General features: G+C 39.1%; 1 protein-coding gene and 1 long non-coding RNA gene across 4 annotated transcripts in view; both read left to right on the forward strand.

Annotated features, from left to right (window-relative positions):
- The first annotated feature begins 905 nt into the window (after positions 1-905).
- LOC121631321 lies at positions 906-5,481 on the forward strand. Its single transcript, XR_006008718.1, has 3 exons — positions 906-1,047; positions 1,736-1,811; positions 5,421-5,481. It is a non-coding gene; the product is annotated as an uncharacterized LOC121631321 (long non-coding RNA).
- A 2,071-nt stretch (positions 5,482-7,552) lies between these two features.
- The window catches only part of mpp3a (membrane palmitoylated protein 3a), a 29,451-nt gene continuing 14,109 nt past the window's right edge, over positions 7,553-22,894 (forward strand). For 2 of the 3 annotated variants that reach the window (XM_042002133.1, XM_042002140.1), the window contains exons 1-6: positions 7,554-7,722; positions 21,006-21,068; positions 21,171-21,289; positions 22,135-22,212; positions 22,549-22,629; positions 22,729-22,866. In XM_042002133.1, coding sequence (XP_041858067.1) covers positions 21,032-21,068; positions 21,171-21,289; positions 22,135-22,212; positions 22,549-22,629; positions 22,729-22,866 — 453 coding nt within the window. In that variant the 5' untranslated portion in view covers positions 7,554-7,722; positions 21,006-21,031. Of the gene's footprint in view, positions 7,723-21,005; positions 21,069-21,170; positions 21,290-22,134; positions 22,213-22,548; positions 22,630-22,728; positions 22,867-22,894 lie in introns of all 3 variants that reach the window. The other variant, XM_042002125.1, reaches the window with a different exon arrangement.

Here is a 22,894-nt window from a genome sequence, read left to right on the forward strand (position 1 = left end):
TTAGTTAACTCTAGCAGTGGAGAGCAGTCTGAGGCCTTCTGTGATCTGAATGAGGTCCAGACATGCACTCATATGGATGAAGTACTGCAAGCTGAGAGAACAGTGAGAAAGTTGTGGCGCCTGCTGGATATTAAAGGACGTTAAGCTTCCTGCTTCCAGACAAATGGCAGTGATCTGCTGAAAGGGAGAGCAGTAAATATGATTTCAGTTAATATCATCCAGAGAAGTGATACCTTCTCTTTTGTGAATCTTCCCTCACTTAGGAGGCAACTGCAGCTTATCTATGAGGTCAGATTCTCGTTCATTGTGGCTCACTGTTAATAATCCTTAGAAATTCTTACACATAATGAAGGTCAAAGAAAAGTAAAAATCTCCTGAGAGCAAATGAACAGAATACAGTATATTCTTGAAAAGGCTGTTATGTATTTATCTAACAGGTTTACATCTTTTCTTCTAAAGCAAGAACATGTATAAATAGATTTTTATATTTGCATCCCTATAGGAAACTACATGTTTCAAGCTTATAGTTTGCTGGTAGTGATGCAGAACTGATGCACATGTTCATCAATGCAGGGAGAAATTTTATTCCAGTCCCCAGTATCTGAAGTATCTGAAGTAGTAATAGTTTTTTTTTTTTTTTTACAAAAATGAAAGTTTAGGGGGAAATTCTGGTTTGTTATTCTGCTCACTGAATGAAAAAAGATTACCGAGTTAATGAGGCAGATGCATTCCACTGCAGGCCATGTCTGACTGCTGCTACAGTTTGAACAGAAAGTAAATGCAGAACTTGGCTTCTTCATTCTGGGTTAAGCTGTATCTGCACACCGCTCAGAATAATGGCCCACAGTCTCTTTTATGCGCCCTATTATCTGATGGCAGATCCCTCCATTTGGCCCCTACAGAAAAGAGACTCAGTTTATGGCCTATTTGTTGGGTCAGTGAGCAGCTTGGAATCAAGGTCCAGCTCCACCCCTTGGAATCAACATCAGGCCAGTCTTTTCCTGTGCTTCTAAGGGCGAGGTGAACAGATGCTGCTGAATCAGTTTGGTAAGGACCCATAATGACCCCTGCTCTAATTAAAGGGATGTTTGGAAAGTCCTGCTGACCTACTGAAACATAAAAATAATTCAGAGGAATGTATTAGTACATAAGATTTCTATTGTGTTATAATTGTATACTAAATGTAAAATATAACTTGCAGTTGTGCTGCTCTTATGCATGATAAGTGCTTTATAAATAAAGTTTGATTTGGTTTGATAAGTGTGTATATGCAGGATCTTCATCTAGTCCTCTTAAAAACTGATGATTTAAAGAAAAAAATGAGAGTGGTCATCTTGGACATTTCGTAAGTATGAAGACAAGTGAGATAACACGGAAAATGCATCAACAGCTCATTAGCATAAGAATGTTTTGAATTAAGCTTCAGAGAGGATGATAGAAATTATGCTGTCAGAAACATATTTTTCTACCTACAGTAAAGAATTTTTAAATCTTTTTCAATGGAAAGTGTGTACAGCAGAATTTCTCTTGACCTAAAGTTATATGATTTTTGCATAATCTTTTTTAATTTATATCAAGTATTTAATTTAATTTATATTAAGTATTTTATGTTACATGTTATCACTTTTGGCCCCATCCTCATTGATTGATTCCTGCAGTAATACCAGTATAAGCTCTTTTATTATGGGTCTTTAACACCATAATGAAATCTTTAATGTTTCTTTTAAATTTGCAGAGTGGAACCTTTTTCTGCCAGTAAAGAAATAAACTTCTCTGAGTTCTTGAGCAAGGAAAAGCAACACACATGAGAGGTAATCCCTGTTTGTCCTCCTTATTGATGCAATTCTTTTTGACTGTTTTATTTTTTAACAGACCTGCTGAGACCTGTATCCTTGCTTAAAATGTTAATAGTGCACTTTTAGACCTTTCCATCTTTAACTAAAGATAAGTAGAACAAACTATGACTGTGTAAGAAATTAATCAGTGTGTCTTTCTTTGTAGTTGTTAGTAAAACCCACCTGAAGCCAACTAGTATGAATAACATAATGGTTTGTGCTGACATTTTTGTTAAAGTATTAAAAGCAAATTAAATTCTCATTGAAGTAGCAATGAGTGAGTAAAATTCAACCTGAAGTTTTCACACTACCTGTGTTTAAAGATGGAGCCTACATATAAACAACTATCATCAGCATAAAGGTGCAGTTTTGGTTGAAAAAACAGAAAAAGTGCTTAAATTTTATTTATTATTATTATTTTTTTTATTTTAGCATATTTCTGTCAGGTCCGCTAGATTCGCTTGTAACCTTCGATAACCAAGTATCCAAGGGTACAAGCCTAGAGATTTCACATAAAAGCTGAACATAGTAACACACTATGTGCGTCTCCAAGGTCCATTCTCCTACAGGTTTTTTAAATTTTTTAGCCATTGCAACATGCCTGACTCAAATGAATCGATCACAAACAGTCTTGTGCAGAGCTTGACAACAACTAGTTGGAGACCTGAATGCCAGAAAACATTATAAAATAAATAAACAATTAAAAAAACTAGATAGAAGATAAAGATAACATAAAAAAGGAGTAAATAATCTATGTACATAAATGTGCAGTGTGCTACATTCAACAACAATCAGCTATGCAAAAAAAAAAAAAAAAAAACAACTCATGAGGTAGACGATAAGATGCATTTGCAATATTTATTATAAATAATAAGACACATAAAACAGTAAACAATTTTACTACAACTGTCTAAAATCACTAACACAATCACTATCCCTGTTGCACAAGCACCCTTCTCTCATATGTTCCTGCTGTGAGTAACTATTGTCATTACAGATTGGTATACTTAAGTTACACCACAATTCTGTTACCTTTACCTTTACCTAATAACCCCTCTTTATAATTTATGAACTACAGAAAATAAATATTCACTCATGGTATAATATGTATCGTCTATTGAACAAGTATTCCAAGTTGAGATAGGGATGACAGATGTGAGGTGTCAACTGCAACGCTGACCTTCTGATGTAGACGCCCACAGCCAGCAGATGGAGCTCTTTAATATGGTCAAATGATTCAGAACACTAAGCCATTTTCATGCATTTGGGTCAAAGTTGGCTCGATGATTCATGAGGCCTCATGTCAGCTATCACATCGTGAGGCTAATATAAACCGGAAAAGCTGATCTTCATTTAGGAAAAAATATATATAGGCCGCAATTCTTAACTAAGAAGATACACAAGGACAACTTAGTTGGAGCGACACTAAAACAACTGAATGCTTCAATAAAGTTGTGACATAAAATATGAACTTTTATTCCAGCTATATTTAAAATTAGAACCCACCGCTGTACTCGCGCCTTCGTCCATTGTTGAAACTCTACTCCCCTTTAAGAGTCTGCGGCGGTGCGGAAGGACAGGAAGCCCCCTGCGCTCTGATTGGACAGTTTGATTTGTCACCATCAGATAGAAGTGTAAAGACAGAGGCAAAATTCGCAACCGCAACTTCAGAGGCTCGCACGCAGTTTGGTGCTTTGCATCTATGAACAGGGTTTTCGCAAAAGAACTTTATTTTTTCCCCCACAACTACAAATCATTTTTTACAACCACGCAAACACCTTTTCTGCACATTTGCACACTTGAATTTTTCAGGCAGATTGTTTTTACAGGGTGACAAGCTTGATTTACAGACGCAAACTGAAATTATGTGCAAGCATTCATTTACAACTGCAAAATCTTTATGACTTAATATTGAGCCCATACAGTACTGCAGACGGTAGAGGATTCAAACCTATCCACTTTGGTACCTGGCTTCAGACATGGTCGGTTTCATGGAGGCTAATCCCTGGCTTCGTGGGGATGAAAGGGTGGTTTGCTAAAATACTTTTGCGGTTTTGCTGCAATCCGGCGTCATGGGGACTGCCCCTAAAACTGAGATGCCTGCCAAAAACAACACTGGTTGGTGCCACCACCAATTATTGGTCTATTAAAGAAGTTCAGTTAATTTTAGGTGCTGAAAAGTGAAACCTTTTGAAACCTATTGGTGCCTTAACATCTGCAGTTTGTCCTCCCCTTGTCAGCTATGGCATACTGCCACTTTTTTCATAAGCTATGTTTACATGAAGCACTTTTAATCCAATGGAACGTCCAGAGTAAAAATATGTTCTGTAAACATGTCAGCTGATCCGATCGGCCTCGATCAGAAAGAATTTTCATTCTGATCGAGAGGGATGGTTTAAAACTTTTCACGATTAGATCATCAGGAAAAATAAACCCATATATCCACTTATTTCAATTCTTCTATGGTGTATGTTTTCTCTGTGCATGCTTGAACCATGTGGGCAGGGGTGGACTGGCCATCTGGCATACCAGGCATTGTCCCGGTGGGCCGTTGACCCAATGTGGGCCAGTCCAGTACGCAATTTTTTATTTTTTATTTTTTCCCCCCTGTCTCTCTCTCTCTCTCTCTCTCTCTCTCTCTCTCTCTCTCTCTCTCTCTCTCTCTGTGTAAATTCCCTCCAATTGGGCTGGCCAATTGGCTACAGAGGGCTAGCAGCGTCTTGCCGACATCGGCACATATTATTGGTTTATGTTTCTCATTGTCAGTCAGTCATGGGCTGACAGGTTCAGAGAGCCCTGACAGTGCTGTCAGTTACAACACAAACCAGGGTGGGTGGGAACTCATGGCATGGGCCGGAGTCGCGGAGCGGGCTGCTGCTGAGCCCGGATGGTGCTGAAAAATTGCGACTTAAAAAGGTGAAGTCTCTGGAGGTGAAAGCTGCTAAATGTTCAAAACTGACAGACCTATTTGGTGCCAGTCACCACCCTTAGCAGGTGCTGCTGCACAGGGAGACATACATGGCAAGTAACGTTAGCCCGTGGCTGGCTAGGCTACAATTTCTAAAACAAAGTAGAAAACGTTTTTACATTGAATGTGATGTGACCTAAATAACTGAATACTTGTGACAACATATTAGCCCAGAGTTAAAGGGCTGTGACTGTTGGTAGTTGTGGTTGATTCTGTTTAAATATTCCGAATTGTGATATTATGGGTTATTATTGTTTAGATGATTTAGCTAAGCTAGCAGCAGTCTCTTGTTGTCATAGCAACAGTAAACAATGTTTTTTTTTCTTTTTTTTTTTTCTTTTTTTGGCAGAAATTGGACCTATTTCCAATATAATATCGGGACGCCTGGTTGAAGATTTTCATATTGATGATTTTAATTCCAAACATCTGCATATCTTTTAAGTTGAATTAACAGTTATGTAGGTAGGTAGGCCTTAGGGCTGTTTGGAGACTTGAGTCATTGGTCATGATAGATAAATTTGTTCACTAAGTGTCACTACATCACAAAGGCTACATGGCTTTATATATTTGTCAGTACACAGACACTAAGTATAAGTTCTGTTTGCTGTTTCTTGCAGGTCATGAATTTGGTGAGGAGTGGAGCTGGCTGGCTGCGGATGAGGAAGTAGGGCAATATATACATACATATCTATTCAGACTGTAATTCATGTCTTAGACTCTTTCACACAGCTATAGATATTTTTTTTTCCTTTCAATTCTCTGTTTATGGTTTCATAATGACTGAGTCACCGTTAAAATGAGTTTTAGCTCTAATGCTGCTACTGTCTGTAATATGTTTCTATTAAGAATATTTGTCAGGATATTTTGTTATTATTGTCTGAGTCTAGTTTTAACTAATGCTGGACTTGCACCAAAAGATTTTCACAGTCACAGACTAAAACCTGAAAGGGTAGCATGACGGTTCTCCCAGTTAGTCTTAGTCAGTTTTAGCCCATGAGTTCATAGTTAGGTGCTTTATTTGTTAACTGCTATCAAGGAATATGACTTTCCTTTGTAGTATGCATGAGAGGAGATGCTGTGAGATTTGTGGACTTCTATGTTCGCTGATAATGTAGTGGGCTGGTCTGGACAGAAAATGCCTGGGCGGAATTTTTGCCCCAGTCCACCCCTGCATGTGGAGGTTATGTGGCGTAATGAATTTTGGGGAAGACCTGAAAAATGGAGGCAGCAAAGCACAACAGACTGTGGTGGGTCCAATGTTTTTGTCAAAAACTGAAAAAGTTAAACATTTTGACAGTCAAAACATTTTTTCCAAACTAAAAGGTATTGCGCATGTCATAACCGTTAGGATCTTATTAAATCTCTCCATCATGTAAATACTACTGATCAGATCACTTTATCTAGGAACCATGTAAACATGTCAATTGGAATCTCCGATCAGATTGATTTCAGTTGGATAGATTAAATATTTGTCCATGTAAACATAGCTATTGACACAAGATCTGAAATGTACAACTTAGAGATTTACCTGGTATTGTGGGCTTCATAGTGCTGTGTACAGTTAAGAGCTTGAATATAATGTGTCATTCCAAACGCCAGCTTTAAGAGAAGTCATTCGCATTGTCACTTTTTAAATTAAAAAACATAACCTTCTTTAATTTAACTCATATACATATATTTAGGAAATAAGTTGAGTAACATATCTGCATGTTTGTGGTACGTTTGTCTGTGCATTTCACCTCTTTGTGTCCCAAGGTTTGTGGCAATCTGGACATGAAAAGGGGGGGGTGTCACTAAAATAGACTAAATATACATGAAATTAACATGTCAATGAAGGGTGTGTGTGTTGTGGAGGTGGTGGGGGTCATGCTAGCAATAAAGATGGTGTGTTTCCGTTGTGAGAGCTACAAGCAAGCAGACAAAGAACAGCAGCCGCTGTGTAGCTGGATGTGAGTTCCACAATCTCAGCTTCATTCCTGCCGTCTGACAGGAGGGGGAGGGGAGCTCTCGGTTGGAAGCAGCCAATCGGATCCAATTAGCCGCCACAACATGAGAAAGTGAAATCAAGATGAGTGAAAGACTAAAAGAAAAAAGATTATGTTTTCGCTCTGCTGTAACCATATTTTTGCAGAGTGTATCTTCAGTTTGTGCTACTTACTGGTGTCATTGTTTGGTTGTAGATGATAACTAAACAAAGACCATAACAGGAAAGGATTAATCTGTTTGCTTCTCTGATAGTTGTACATTTTTGTTAAAAACTTCAAATGTATTTAGAGATTTCAGTTCACTGTACCTTTCCGATCACCTTTATTGATGCTTCGATATTTTCTCTGCAAGATGCACATGTAGATCTTTAACTTGTGTGTTGAAAACAACTATGTAATAACCAGTGTTTTGAACTGTAATGAGTTGGGAGTGAGAATGTGTGTGGCTGAATCAAATGAAACCAGCTAAAAATGCTGAATCTCTGCTGAAAATGTTTGCTGGTGTTTACATCAGTTGTGTTTCATGAAACTAGTATTAGATATGCAGATAGAAGAGTCTTTGTGTTTCTAAAATATCACCTCAGATCTGTTTTCCATAAAAAACAGAAGCATGGATAGGACTTGAGGTGCAAACTGCGACTACAGCATCACTTAAGAAGAAAAATGTAATGTGCCATTCTCTGCTAATGATGTGAGCTGAGCATTAGACATGAAAAGGAGGGAGGGAGGGGGAAGAGGAGGGGCTCTGAGAGGGGAGAGAGAGAGGGGGGAAGAGGCGTCCACTCAGTGGCAGCAGGTTTGTGAGAGCAGCAGCCAGAGGAGGAGGAGGAGGAGGAAGCAGCGAGGAGGAGGAATCAGAGCGAGAGAAACCGTGTGGCTGCAGTCAGGAGGGACATAAACACTGACAGAGGAGGAGATCCAGAGAGAAGAAAAGGTAAGAAGGCAGCTGCTGCTCACATCCGACCACATTTGTTTGTTTTCAGTGAGAGCACGAGGTATCAGTTGGAAGATGGAGTGTGTGTGTTTTCATTTTTCTCCTCCGTCTGCCAGCTGATTTCACGCTGAGTGGGGAGAGAAGAGCGCTGTAGCACTGCAGAGTGATGCAGAGATGGAGACACAGGAGGGAGGGAGGGATGGAGGGAAGCATCCTGATCAGACACAAGGAAGTAGGAATGGAAATATTGGGAGGAAGAAGGCTGAAAGCAGGAAGAGAAAGCCAACATCTGCCTCTGCTTTGCTGTGCAGATTCAGTTGGTTGTGTGTGTGTTTGTATGTGTGTGTGGGGGGGGGGGGGGGGGTGCTTTTGGTAACGGTCTGCAGGAGTGTGTCAGCTGTCAGCATCAGTAGTTTCCCTCCATGTTGGAGATGATATAAGTTTGTATCTGGCCACACCCTCTGCAAGATGAGCTTACATGATGGGCGGCTTTGTGTGAGTGTGTGTGTTTGGGGTGGGGTGGGTGGTGTGTGTGTGTGTGTGAAAGGCATGTTGGATGCTGGCCAAACACGCTTAGTGCTGCCTGCCCTTACTGTCAGGGCAGTGGATTAGCTGTATGTGAGCAGTGTTGATTCTCAAGGCAGTGAGGAGACCAGCCAAGATGCTCAATCATGAAGATGCTGTCACACTCAGGTGTGTGTGTGTGTGTGGATTCTCATCCTCCACTCTGTCTGCCTTTCTCCTTCTTTACATCTGTTGTTTAGTGGCTGATGCAGAATTAATATCCATCACTTCACCACAACATATTGCTCAAAATTTGTATGTGTGTGAAAGGACCCTCGTCCTCTGGAAAGGTGAAAGAGTCATCCCTCTGAGAGGTTTCCTCCTTTCAACAGCTTGACTGAGCATTTGTTGTTTTACTGTCTTGATGCCGAGGCATTTTCACAGTGTAGTAGACAATACACTCTCATTAAGAGCTGTTAGATTCAAGAGGGTGTGTGTAATGATACCAACTTACACACACAAGCAGTACAGGAGACTCACCAGATGGCACATTTTGTGTTGGAACATCTTTAGACATTCAACATGACTGGGGGGGCATATTCTAGAAATACATAAATAACAACAAGCAGCATCATGGCAATGATGGCCTACCCTAACAACAAATACTGGATGGATTGTCCATGTTGTCCTGCAGCAACTCTCATAACTGCCCTAAAATGACTCAGGCAAGTTTCAGATCTGCTGTGATTAGATTTCTGCAGCAACTTTTCTGGGTTTTTCCCACTGATTTTATAAAGTTCTGCTTAGTGACTTCTGACAGAGCCACAGTTCAGGATGCTGGCTGAAGAAGAATATTGCACCAAAACAAAGAGAGGATTTAATCTGTCAGTATTAAAATATAAAACATTAAACAGATTTGGATCAACACAAGTAGTCATCCATCTTTGAACCGCAAACCTCAGCCAAACAGGTTCAGTCCAGTCTGACATGAACATTTGTCCACATGTAGAAAACGCTGTGTGGGGGTGGGGGGGTGACATGCAGCAAAGGGGCTGGGCAGGAAACCAGGCTAGCTACCTCACGTAGCTTCAGCTTCTGTAAACGGGCTTCCTGCTTCATCAGCTGAGCTACCTGGCAATCACAGCTGCACAGCAACGTGAGTCAGGAAAATGGAGTAGATGTGTAATATTTGAGGCTTCAATTTGAAACCGCAATATCTTGCAGTCTGGATTAGAGCTGTTACGATTACAAAACGTTGGTAGTTGAATATTTTTCCAAAGAATTTATGATCAGATATTTCTGTCTTGTAATGATAAGTAAATGAAGTTCATTATGTAAACATGAACATCTTAAATAACAGAGTACACAATTAAAATAACTGTTGCAGGTCTAGTTTAAACCATTGTACTGATATTTTTTGTGAGATTATGTTTCAGATTTTTTGTTGGTCAAAATAAAAGACAACAGTGGAGGTTTTTGGTGCTGCATATACTGATGAAATGGACAGATAAATATTTACTTTTTACCCTGAGCCAGAAACATTTAACCAATAATTCATGCATAAAATCTTAAATATCCAATCCTATACTGTTAGATCAATATTGTTTAGAATGTCCATACAATTTTTCTTATTTTTCAGAATGATTTGTTTTATTTAAAATATAATTATCTGAGTTTTTTTTAACCAATTAAGACCTATAGCTGACTTATTACCTTTTTTTAAAATAGAGTTCCCACTGAAACCTTTTAATTTAACCGCCTCCGAAGTGACAATTTTACTCCATTAAAAAATGGTTGTGGGTCTTAAACAATTCAGAGATGTGCCATCAAGTTTCAAGTTTTACAATATGGTGAAAAAATGGTTGTAGAGCTTCAACCAGCATGAATCTTTGAGAAAAGAGGAAACCTTCTGTGGTCAGTTTAAAACCTGGTTCAGCAGATGCTCTGTCGCCCTGTTGAGGTTAAACTCTAAATTCATTCTGGAACAGAGGAGCCTGAAGCACATGTTTGTTTGCTGCGAGGATAAACTGCAGCCTTCTCAACCTGCAGACGTCACACCACCTCCAGACATCAGATCTGCAAACAACAACGAAAAGCTTCTGGAAAAGCTCTTGTGGAGAAACAGAGATGCCTTGTGAGTCCAAACTGTGTTTTCTCAAAGTAAAGATGAGCAGCACTTAGGAGGTGAAACTCAGTTATTTTTGTTTGTATGTCTTACTTAAGTCTGGGTTATTTTATTAATGTAATAAAGATGACTGATCCATCTGCATTTTAGCAAACATGTCCAGGGAAATTATGACGTATGATGAAAGCTGTTATCTGATCAGCTGACGTCTGAGCTCCATCATGTTAGTGTGATCTGCAGCTAAGCTCTTAACTAGATTTGAGGCGATAACGTCACTTTTGCTGGAACAAAATACAAAAAAAAAAAAAAAAAAAAAAGTCATGTTTGAGTTTATTTTTGGATCAGTGATGTCTGTTGATTTGATATTTGGAGTCGTGCTGATGTGAAATGGCAGAAGCTGGTGTTTTCTAAAGGCGCCTTCAGCAACAAGAACCTGGACTGATTCACTGATTCGTGCAGGTTTTCAGACAGATGTAAAGTCACAGGTGAGAGAATGCAGTCTATTCTAATGTTTCAGCATGTATTGTATAACATGGGTGAATATGAGCAGTGTTGTTACAGTCTGAGCTGTCAGAGCTTGATTCTGTGATAATTCCAAATGCAACAAATGTTTAGATATAATAATTTACTCTTTTTTTTATTTTTGTTGTGCGAGTTGTGTTTACATGTCCACCCCTGAGCCAGTTTTACAAATGAAAGTTTGTAAGTTCTGTATGAGGACTTTGTAATTCAAACCCAAACTGGTCTGTTTGTAGTTGAGATGCATTGTGGGTTATAGGTACCCAGTTTAGACCTCAGAATATATTCTGTGGAATAAAATGAACAACTCTGGCTGTGAGCCTGTTGGGAGTGATGCATGTGTAACACATCATAGTATAGGTTCATAAACTTGAAACACTATTGTCACTACTGGCATGACGATGAAGCATTTTAGGTTTTGTAATAGTTTTTAGTAGTTTTTAGCAGATGAAACACTGACCACTAAGTATCTCACCTGTCAGTCAGAGTAGCCCCACCCAAACTAATGCATAAGTCTTACAGTGTAAACTCTGAGTTATTTTAAAAAGGTATCTCACCATGAAGAGACAAATTAGCTGTCCAGGGCAACATTATTATTTATACCTGCCTGGTGGTCAACATGTTTATTTGTATATTTTCTTTCCTATGATGGTGGTCTTTAGGGATAGAGAGACTTTCAGAGCTACAGACTTTGTCTGATTTGAGTTAGTTTAATTTCTAAGTCCATGAAGTGTGTGTGGCGGTTCAGTTTTTATTCCTCTGTAACCCAGACAAAAAAAAAAAAAACTGTTGTCTGCATAGTATACTTTGGGTTAGATCAAAAAGACTGTAAAGCTTCTTTCACACTCTAACTTTGCTTACAGAAGAGGTACAGCTGCATTTATTTCTGAAAGTCAAAACTACGGCTCAGGGCCTCCACCAGCTGGGGTTACCTTTGAGCCAGCGACTTCTCGTAGCCCAGGGCTCCCAGCTTGAAACATATTTGCATTTCAAAAGTGAACTTGCCCTCCCAAAAACTGTGTACATAAAGTAACAATGAGTTAGAAAAAGAAAGTACTAATTTATTTCTCTAAAAGAAAGAAGTACTCAGACAAATACAAGTATCCCACTGCCCACTACAGTACACTAAAAGTATATGAAAATGAAGTAAAAGGGTAAATTAATAATTTAAACCCGAATTGTGTAATCTGCTTCATGTGTTTTACCTTAACCGTTTTTAGATTCTCTGTACAAATAAATACTTCTTGACTTAAAGTGTAAAGTACAAGTACTGGTAATATTTAGAGCTGTTAAAATGCAGATATACAGTATCTCACAGAAGTGAGTACACCCTTCACACTTTTGCTAATATTTCATTATACCTTTAATGGGACAACACTATAGAAATTAAACTTTGACATACAGAATATCAGAGTTTAGTTTTATAGTTTGGTGTCCTGTATATCAAAGTTTCATTTCCATAGTGTTGTGCTATAAAAAGATATAATGAAATATTTGCAAAAATGCGAGGGGTGTACGCACTTCTGTGAGATACTGTATGTTGTAAGCAGTTGAATGTAAACGTGCCATTAATATAATGGCAGTGGACAGAGGAAACACTGTTGGCCCTGACACACACCTGCTTACTTGCTTTTGGCCCCACAGCTTGCTGACTCAGCAATACTTTCAGGTATTTATCAGTTCCAGCTTTGGCAGTGACGTGGACCAGATCCTCAGGTGGACATGCCTGTCAGTATTGAGATCTGCTGCACACTTAATTTTTTTTCTAAAGGCAAAAGTGTCTCACACAGAGGATCTGAAAGTGACTGTGGCAACAAAGCACTGATTCAACATTTTGTCGCTCAGCATGGAGTCCATGCGATGTGTGGCTCAGTCTCTCAGTAAAATTAACGTTTGACTATTTTCTTTAAGTCTTGTCACTGTCACTATCAGCACTTGTTTAAGGTGGTGTACCTTTATATATATATATATATATATATATATATATATATATATATATATATATACTACCTGTCTAGTACATACTCTAATATTTAATTAGACCGCCTCCAGCTATGATTATGGCAACAATCACTTTGGCATCGTTCCAAAGAGTTTGTGCATTGACACAGCATTTATTTCTGTTCAGATCTTGTAGCGATGATGCCAAATTAAAACCTTTTACTTGATTAGTCTCACTGATATGTGGTTTTGTTATGGGATTGGGACTAAACAGCAGCGTAGCCTTGAGTTCCCCCCATATCGTGAAATGTTCTTAAGCCAGATTTATGTTTGTGCGGCGTCTGAGTGCGGTCGTTTACGGCGTAGCTGACGCTGGTGAGTTTGCTTTCGCTTTTGCTTTTCGAGCGTAGACCGCAGAGGCTCGACGCACACCTCTTCCAGACCCGACGTGCACCCCTATTTCGCAGATGGTTACGTGGAGGTACTCCCCTTGTGATTGGTCAGTTTGGGATCACGTGTTGTCGGATATCTGGATCTTCTCACTGAATTTGTGTGGTGACCACCGTTTTTATAAGCAATAACCAGTGGATCAAGCTGATGAGAGGCTGATTGAATTATCGTTATTCATTATCTACCACAACTTAATAAAGACACTGAACCATACTGGACGCCATTGTTGTTTTAAAACAGAAAATGCCTACCAAACTGAAGTGAACCTTTAAAAGAACTCTGACCTGGTGAGTTTCCCGGCCGATACCACCCCTGCTGCCACCTTCAGATTAAGACGAGAAACTGCAACACATCAAAACTATGTGGACCCCCTATGCTCGAGTGTGAATGCAAACTCACCAGCGTCAGCTACACCGTAAACGACCACACTCAGACGCCGCGTGAGCATAAATCTGGCTTAACCGTCTGCGAAGCAGGGGTGCACGTCAGGTCTGAAAGAGGTGTGTGTCGAGCCCATAGAATGTATATAAAAGATGGACGGAGCCTCAATGACATCCTCCATGAACAGCAAAAGTGAAGCTCATTGGGCGTTCCCAACGTCGCCATCTTGGTAGCGTCACGCGTGTCGTTAGTCCTGGAAAATCCAAAAATGGGCAAAGAGCTGGAGCTGAGAGGGGGACTGTGAAGGTAGGGGTGGATGATTGACAACCATCAAACTCTGAGCTGCCTGTAGCTAAGAGCTAACCGAACTAACCCAGAGCAATGGTAGCTAACCAGCTAACGGAGGTGGGCGGGCTAAAGCTAAGGCACACTGTTAGCTGGCTAAAAACCGCGGCTGTGCTACACTCTCCCTTCTTTCCGTGGATACTGGATACCTGTCGATCATAAGGACACGCCCCTAATTTTGCCGAATTTCAAGATTAAATAACATTCAAATGAATGAGTTAGAAAAAAAATTCACCCCCTCACAGTTGTCATGAAGGTAAACTTGACCTATTAATCCTAAAATGGATTTTTGTACCAGGCTTTAAACATGTTTATTTCTGCTGTGAAGTTAGTCTTTTTAACATGGGAGTCTATGGGGATTTGCTCTGTTTTGGAGCCAGCCCCTAGTGGATGAGGAGTGAACTGCAATTTTTTTGCACTTCCGCATAGGCTTCACATTTTAAAGGCGGAGGCTGGTGCTTGGTCGAGCCTCTGTGGAGCTACGCCAAGCCTACGGCGGTCACACAGACACAAACGCTGCACAACCATAAATCTGCCTTTACTGTCACTTTTAAGCATTGCCCTGAGTTCGGCTGTTTTTCTTGCGATCTGATTTCACCAAAAGCTTAAGTGATTGCCACTTTTTCAAGATTTTTTCTCCGACCACATTTCTTCCTTGAAAATTATGGTTCCCCACTATTCTTTCAGTTCAAGTAACACATTTGGTTGTTTAAGAAATGAGAAGCTACTGCATCAGTTTTGCTTAGTGGAATCCAGGTGGGGGTTTTATGTTTTAGATGGGCAGTGTATATCTTAATGTGCAAGTATCTTTAAAAACAATGATCATTGGCATCATTTTCTGTTGGACAGAAAAGAGCAAATTGCTATAAAAGATTGCATACAAGAAATTAATTAGAGGTTAAATTATACATATAACTACCATCCTGATGATGTAAACATTCATAGTCCCCAAAGAACTGAACAACTTAAGCTACTCTTAAAATATTTTGATGTTTTTCTACGTTAAAAAAAAACCAATGAAACCTTATCGTTTTTTGTTTTTTTTTTCTTCAAAAATATTTTTTTTAATTATTCCTGTGAAAATTGCCTCCATCCTAAATGCCCCCATAGTGTCATCAGGTTGTATTGCTGTAATACTTCCCTGATCACCTCACCGCATATTGACTGTTACCCAATAGCTGCAGAGGGAATTGTTAGAGTAAAACCATCCTGATTGCTTAAATCCAGCAGTCTAAACCCACATCTATTTCATGTTTTCATTTGCTTGCAGTCGTCAGCCAATTAATCAAACTGATGTTGACATCTTTCTGCATTGAGAATAAAAGATGTGACGACGCTCAGAAGAGCCTTAGAATCATTTCTAGCAGGCAGCATTTTAATAAGAAACTGCCTCAGACCACAGACGTCAGTGTCCCTTAAAATTGGAGACGTATTTTAATTAAAAATGTACTCAATGTCAAAGCAAAATGAAACTTTAAAAAAAGCTTACAGCAGTTCTCGTAGATCCATGTTTACAATTACAGGTCTGATCCTTCCTGACTGTTCAGCGGTGCTTTTAGACCAAAGGTGATCCAGGTTAGAGAAGGATGTGAACCCTAATCGTGCAGGAAACTTGTCTCTTGCAAATGATGGTTATGAACCATGAATTAGAATAATTTGTTGCACGATTTTGGGTTTCTTCAACTCTACTAAGACTTAAACAAATGTTGCTTTAATGTAATTTTACTTAAATGGAAATTATATGTACCTCATTCTTATATTATCTGGATTATAGTAAACTGTAGAAACACAAATGCACACTTAAAGCTTATATTGTAATTTTGCACATCATTTATTATCCTCACTGCATGCATACATCATGCATAGGCTACTGCTGATGTACAAGACTTTAAACTCAGACTTGGAAGATGGACAATCTTTAAATTTTAAATAAAATCATTTAAACTGTGCCCTGGACTGAGATACTTTTCAGCATTTAATTAAGACTGTGATATATAGCACTGGCTCCAGCTTTCTGAACACCAATTCCATTTAAGGGAACTTGGCTCTAAATATTAAGTAACTACAGCCTCCATTACTGCTGCTATAAGCGTTATATTGACTTCAATTAGAAGGTGAGCCTACTAACCATAAATAAATAATAATTACAAAGTAAAATAAACTTATTGCTGCTGGACATTGCAAATGAAAATGAGAACTGGATCATGTCTCCTCCAAAGCTGAATGTAAGATTCCTGCATCCAGATGGCAGAAGTTAATCACCTCCACAATGGGCTGCACTCTTCCCCTGATTAAGAATTCCTACAAATCTGTCTGTAATCTTTTGAGTAATCCTGTAAAACAGGCAAACAAATAAACAATTCTGTTGTAGATCCTCTGACGGGATCCCTGTCCTGCTTCATCTAGTTTTCACCAGATTCCAGCTGTCAGATTTTAACACAGAGAAAGGGGACTCGAGTCTGGGATTCGAACTGAAGTCACATTTTTATGTGACATTTTGAGACTTGTGAACATTTTTTTCTTTTTTTTATGATGTTCTCTCTGTCCGATCTCCAGTCTGCTGTCATTTTGCCTGACGTAACACTTCCACAAATCCACACAAAGACAGACGTGTCTGCATGCACAATGAATGAAAACAATGGCAGTATGATAGTGTATATTATGACCAACCACTTTACTTTGGTCTGGTCTGTCTGAAGAACATTTTTCCTGAAGTCTTTGTTCAGATGCAAAGACTTATAAAGTTTTTTATTTTTATTTTTTTAGATGGAATAAGTTTTCTTCTAACCTTTAAATTGTACTGTCATGAACTTTAACATGTAACATGCTAACTGAAGCCTGTAGAGTCTGAGATGTAGCTCATGGGTTTTACAGTTTCTCTGAACATTGCACAGTTTAACCTTAGTCTGAACTTACTGGAATATCTTCTTCCAGGCAGCTGTCATTAGTGTTTTTCAACTTAGTAGTGTTGGCAGAAAGAAACAGAGGTCCTAACGTTGAACATGTGCCTTTAATAGCAGATATCTGGAAGCTTGTCTGTCACATAGTGTACCACATACGTGTCTCAATCTGTCCATTTTAGATCTCACCCGGAAGTCCATCAGTTCCTACAACACCACCTAGTGGTGCGAAGTAACACTACAAGAACTTAAAAGAGGCAGCCAACTTTTAAATAAGCTTTCTCACTGTAAATGATAGAAAACCAAATATTTTGGAAATGGAAATATAACCCCTTCTCAGATTGATGAGCAGCAACAGTTGTTTCACTGTTAATGTCTTTCCAGCTTGGCATTGTATTAACACACACCTGAATGTTCCAGACAGAAAAAATGGCAAACCTCTGCTTTGATAGAGATGCAGAAAACCAGAAGAAGACAGAGCTTCTCTCCCTTTTTTTTAATATGGTGTGTATGTATTATTCATGAGCTCATTTCTCGCTCTGTGTGGGACTAATGATATTCTGATAGCGAAACATTAACGCAGAGATAAACTGAAGTAAGAAAGTTTGACTAAGAAGTTTGCAGAGATGTTAGATCAGTGCTTACTATGTGAAGTATTTTTGTCTGAGATTAAAAAGTATGTTTTTTTTTATTATTTTGTCCTCATATTTAGATGATTTGTATTTTATTTCACTGAAACAGCAGAAAGGACGAGGACAATCTGAAGGTTCAGCTGCAGTTTGCTGTGACCTCATTCAGGAACTCTTCACTTGCTGCACTGCACATCGATGTTGATGTTTTTAGGTTAAGAACCCTATTAATGCAACTCTGCTCTGGTAGCACACTTTACATGTACCCTGGTTTAAGTCACCGCAGCACCTAAATAACCAGACTAAGACATGTAGGAACTCACCTCACTGTCAGTCATCCTGATCAGCTGTGAGGGAAAAACTAGCTCTCAGTTTAGCTTCTGTCTCCTAGAGCTCTGATACTTTAAGGCTTATGTTTCAAACAAAAGAAGTCTAGACTAAAAACCCTTCGGCCCAGTGGTGGGGAACCTTAGTCCTCGTCCTGCAAGTTTTGGATGCTTCCCTACTTTAACACACCTGATACAAGTAAATGACTCACTGTGCAGAACTTGATAAGCTGTTGGAACCAGATGATTTTGAATCAGGTGTGTTGGAGCAGTAAAACATCTAAAACTTGCAGGACTGTGGCCTTCAAGGACCAGGGTTCCCCAGCACTGATGTAGACTAACTCTGCAGACCTATTACATGCCAGAAAGTTTCTTGATAAAATGAAGGCAAACACCAGAATGTTGTTTTAACATGAGGGATCTAAGCATAGCATTTGTATGGTACACACTCAAGTTTTTACCATATAAGGTTAAGGTCCTACAGACTGGATTGACACACGAACATGCATTCTATACAAATGAGCATCCTATAGGCAAACTCTATGGTTGGAGGACACAGGACTGAGGAATTTTCTTTGTTTAAACCCTATATAAGACAGAACGACACATCAGGTCTTTAGGTCTTCGTTCTGGTTTTGGGACCTCCAGATTTTGCTGCAGAAATCTGTTTTGATGTCTGAACTTTTGTAATAAACTTCTTTTTATTATTCAAGTCAGCGTCCAGAGACGTTTTTGCCTAAAAGCCAATTTTTCCACATCTCCTGATCAAGATACATCAAATATTTTATGTTTATTCTTGTTCATACATACATGTATCTATGACCTCTGTTCACCTCGTCACTAACTTCTTGGTGTTGACTTAATCCACAGCCTTCATGTCTGACTCTAAAACTAGATAGCATAGCATGCTAACAGTACTGAATGCTAGATAGTGTTGCTTCACTTGGATCAGAGTTACTGCATTCCAACAATATTTGGGAAATATGTATGGAAATATTTAGGTTTTAAGTCAAATGAAAAGATATACTGTAGTCCATTAAAGCAGGAACAGCCAATTTGCTGGATTTACAGCAGAAATGGGGCGGCTATTGATGCTAATCTGAAAATTCATCTTTGCAATTCAGCAAACTTGTAGCAAACGCTAGAGCTGTGGATCCACTCAGGAACTGGCTGTTGTCTTTGTCAGAATTGACTTAATAAAAGCATGACAGCATCTGAAGGTGCATTTGACAATTTTATGTGGTATTTAGGCCAAGCAATGCAGGCACTCAAGGTGAATGGGAAGAAAAAAGAAGCATTTCTAGAAATGTTGATTTGCGTGACAAATGATTTATTAAACTTAACTGTGACAGCCCCAACGGTGTTGCACATGTCATATTAGCTGATTTTAAAATTACAAACACAGTGATAGAAAACATTAACATTCATAAGCAAATCATGATTATACATGAAGCTGTATAAAGAGATATTTAAGTTGAAAATGAGCCATTATTTGCAGCTGTAATGTAAGCTGACATTCTGTTTGGCCTTGCTGCAGACTCTGTTGTCACTGCCAGTAAATATCTTGGCTGTTTATACATGGCTGCTATTGTGTTTTGTTTCAGGCATCCAATGTGCAGAGCATTTTCCTGCTGCTGGCTGTGTTGAATTTGCATTATTTCACCTGCTGCTAAAGTTACCTCTGATGTCTGAGTGAAATATTTATTTTCATAATCAGGGGGCCTGCGATTCTTTTAAAGGTGCAGTTTGTATAAAACATCAAAGGTCAGTGACAGAAATGTATTTTATATTTCATTAAAGTATATTTAAAAAATGGCAGGTGTTCTCATGGTGCAAATTTTTACAAGGGGTATGTGATTTTTCTAGTTTTATACAGCTGTTGTAGATGCTCACAAATGGGCAGTGCAACATTTTTTTTCTTGCTGCTGCTGCAAACCAATTGGTGAATAAAACAGAATTTCAAAAGCATAAAAATATTTTCCTAAATGCATTTTCATACTTAGAAGTAATGCCATAAACATAAGTAAAAATGTCCCCACAAAGCTCACATTTTTTAACTTGACTGTCACACTGGTTCAGCTCTGGTTCTTCTCCTAAAAAAGAAAAGGAAAATAAATCTGAATGTTTCATGTAAGTAAATAAGAAAGAATGTATAAATACACATTGGTCAGCACCTTTTTCAGTTATAGAGTATTGTTATTAACAGATGTGCTTAATAATAATGTGCTGTTTTGACTTTGCTGCACATTTTCTGTGTGGCAAGAGGTTTTTCTTTAATTGGTTCAGGTTTCCACTGAGGATATGTGATGAATATTGAGGGGAAATGACAAGAGTCATTGATCTGTTGAGGCTACAGTAACGCAGCAGTCTGTGCTGTACTGTGGCTGATTTAATCTTTGAGTCACTTAAATATGTCAGTACAGTAACACATTATTTAGCAACTAAAGTCCTTTGCATTCATTTCTGCAAATGTTTATCCATATTTCCTGTATTTGCTGGTCTGTACTTGCTATATCTAAAAACATGGAAAAGTCCTCATTAGTTACTTTTTTCCTTGTCAAAACCTCAAAGGTTTAAAACTCAAAATACTGATTTAAAATGCATTTCTTTTGCTACTTGCTGTATACATATTTACTTTAAGAGTTACACCCTTTAGCAGAAACACTTAACATATTGCTTAAATGGCTTGAGGACAGATTTATGAGCACATATTGCACAGCAAACACAAGGCATATAGTCTGCAGATTGAGCCTCCTTTTTGTCCTATCAGCAACCTTTTTTTTTAAATCAGAGGTGTGACATGCAGGGTTTTATCTGCTGCTCTCAAATACCAACTCAAAGCTCAGAGGGGTTGGGGAGAGTGGATGTGATTTATAGTAGCAGCAGTGACTGTTTATCTGTGAACACACTTACACCTCCACACTCACAGATGAAGTGGAAAAGAAACCGTAACCTGGGTGTACTGCAAAAGGCCTATAAGGGGATGATATACGGCTGTAATTAACGTACACGGGTCTCTATGGTATGGGAACATCATGCTTTCATTTTCTCTCAGACTCCATGAAAAAATAATTTTCCCCTCAGACAATTAAATATCTCAAACTCCATACAAGAGGCTGACAAAAGGCTAATTATATATATTTCTTATCTTCATCCCTCACAGACTTCCCCTCCTCACCTCACTGACCCATGAAAGAAGCCATGCCAGTTCTCACAGCAGGAGCAGGTAAGACAAGTTGGCACAGATGCTCAACACAAACAGCTCACTTGGCTTGAAGCTAGCCGCCCTCCCATTTTCATATACATGATGGCTTCTTGTCCTATTTAGGGCTGCACGAAACGCTGGCCCTGCTGACCTCCCAGCTGAGGCCAGATGCCAACCATAAAGAGGACATGGTCTTCCTCAAAGATGTCTTCAGTGAGAAGAGTTTGGGATACCTCATGAAGGTGAGAAATTCTTTTTATGAGTCACTCCACAAACGAAATAGTAGAAGACAAAACAATTCATTGTCTGGATTTACTGTTTTTTAGCTGAAGTTTCACAAGAAGGTAAAGTTGTTAAATAAGGATTTTTATGTGTAGGCTGCAGCAGGTTAGTCTCATAAAATTGTAAAGCTACGAAAGTCCAGAGAGCAAAATAGGTTAGTTTAAAGATAAAAGTTGTAAAATTAGAACATGGATGTTTTTTCTTTTTTTTTTTTTTTGCCACTAAAGTTGAGCTGAAGCCAATGTTTCCTCTACAAGATCCATCGCCCCTCAAGTCAACTTAATTTATTTTTATCTGACTTTCTATACAGCACCAAGTCACAACAAAAGTCATTTAAGGTCTCCATCCCACTAGAGCAGGTTTATACTTTGTCCTTTCATTTAACAACTTTTCCATGAATCCCTGCTTCAACACACCCGAGTCAAAATAATGAGTCATTGTACAGAACTTAATATGCAGGGGGATCCAGGTGTGTTGAAGCAGCAATATGTAGAAAACCTGCTGGATTGCAGCCACCATGACAAAGACTAGGAGGAATCACGTGAGGTGGGAGCTGAATGCATGTGTTCAGGACCAGAAAAGAACCAATCAGATCCCAACAACCTCTATAAAAGAGGTTATATAATGTGTTATATAAATTTAACTACAGTAACAACTGTATCAATCTGTTTTTAAGTGGATGTTTCAGACTCTGGTGACCCTTTGTGTAGGGATGATGTAATTATTGGAGCAAATATGCACATGTGACATATCAAATTTTGCAGACTGCACTGTTAAAATCTGTTATTCAACATATCGTCCACAGATACACGAGAAGCTGAGACAGTATGAGAGACAGAGCCCTACACCCGTCCTCCACAGCGCCTCTTCTCTGGCTGAGGATGTAAGTTTGTCACACACATATTGCTCTTTCAATCAGACGCAGCAGTCAGTCGCTATGAGTTAATTCTGACAGGGAAGCATCACAACAATCAAAAGGGAGTTTTAATGTTCTCAAAGTGCTGAATCATCCTGATGCTCGTCTAATGAATCTCCACATCCTGCTGCTTCCTCGCTCTCACCAGTTATCAGTGGGAGGAAACTGCTGACCTTAGCTGCTTGCTACTTATCTTCCCCTGTGTGCATGTCTGTGTATCTGTCTGCAGTTATTCCACAGCAAACTGCACAGAACATTACCAGCATACACATGCATGGTTCAGTTGTAATATATAATTTGTAGGTGACGGAGGAGCTGCAAAGTGGACCAATGAGCACCGAGGAGAAAGAGCTGCTGCACCTGCTGACATCACCACATCTCAAGGTAAATACACTTCTGGGGACCTTCATTTGCTTCGTTATTTCTCTGGCAGATGTTGCAGCTGAAGATCAGTACTGCAATCTTCATTTTCTGTCCCTTCAGGCCGTCCTCTCGGTGCATGACACTGTGGCCCAGAAGAACTTTGATCCTGTGCTGCCGCCTCTGCCAGATGACTTTGAAGACGAGTTGGAGGAAGAGTCTGTGAAGATCGTAAGGCTGGTGAAGAACAAGGAGCCTCTGGTAAGTTGTGATAGGGGGAGGAAACTGG

This window comes from Melanotaenia boesemani, chromosome 2 (genome assembly GCF_017639745.1).
Source record: "Melanotaenia boesemani isolate fMelBoe1 chromosome 2, fMelBoe1.pri, whole genome shotgun sequence".
Lineage (NCBI taxonomy): Eukaryota > Metazoa > Chordata > Actinopteri > Atheriniformes > Melanotaeniidae > Melanotaenia > Melanotaenia boesemani.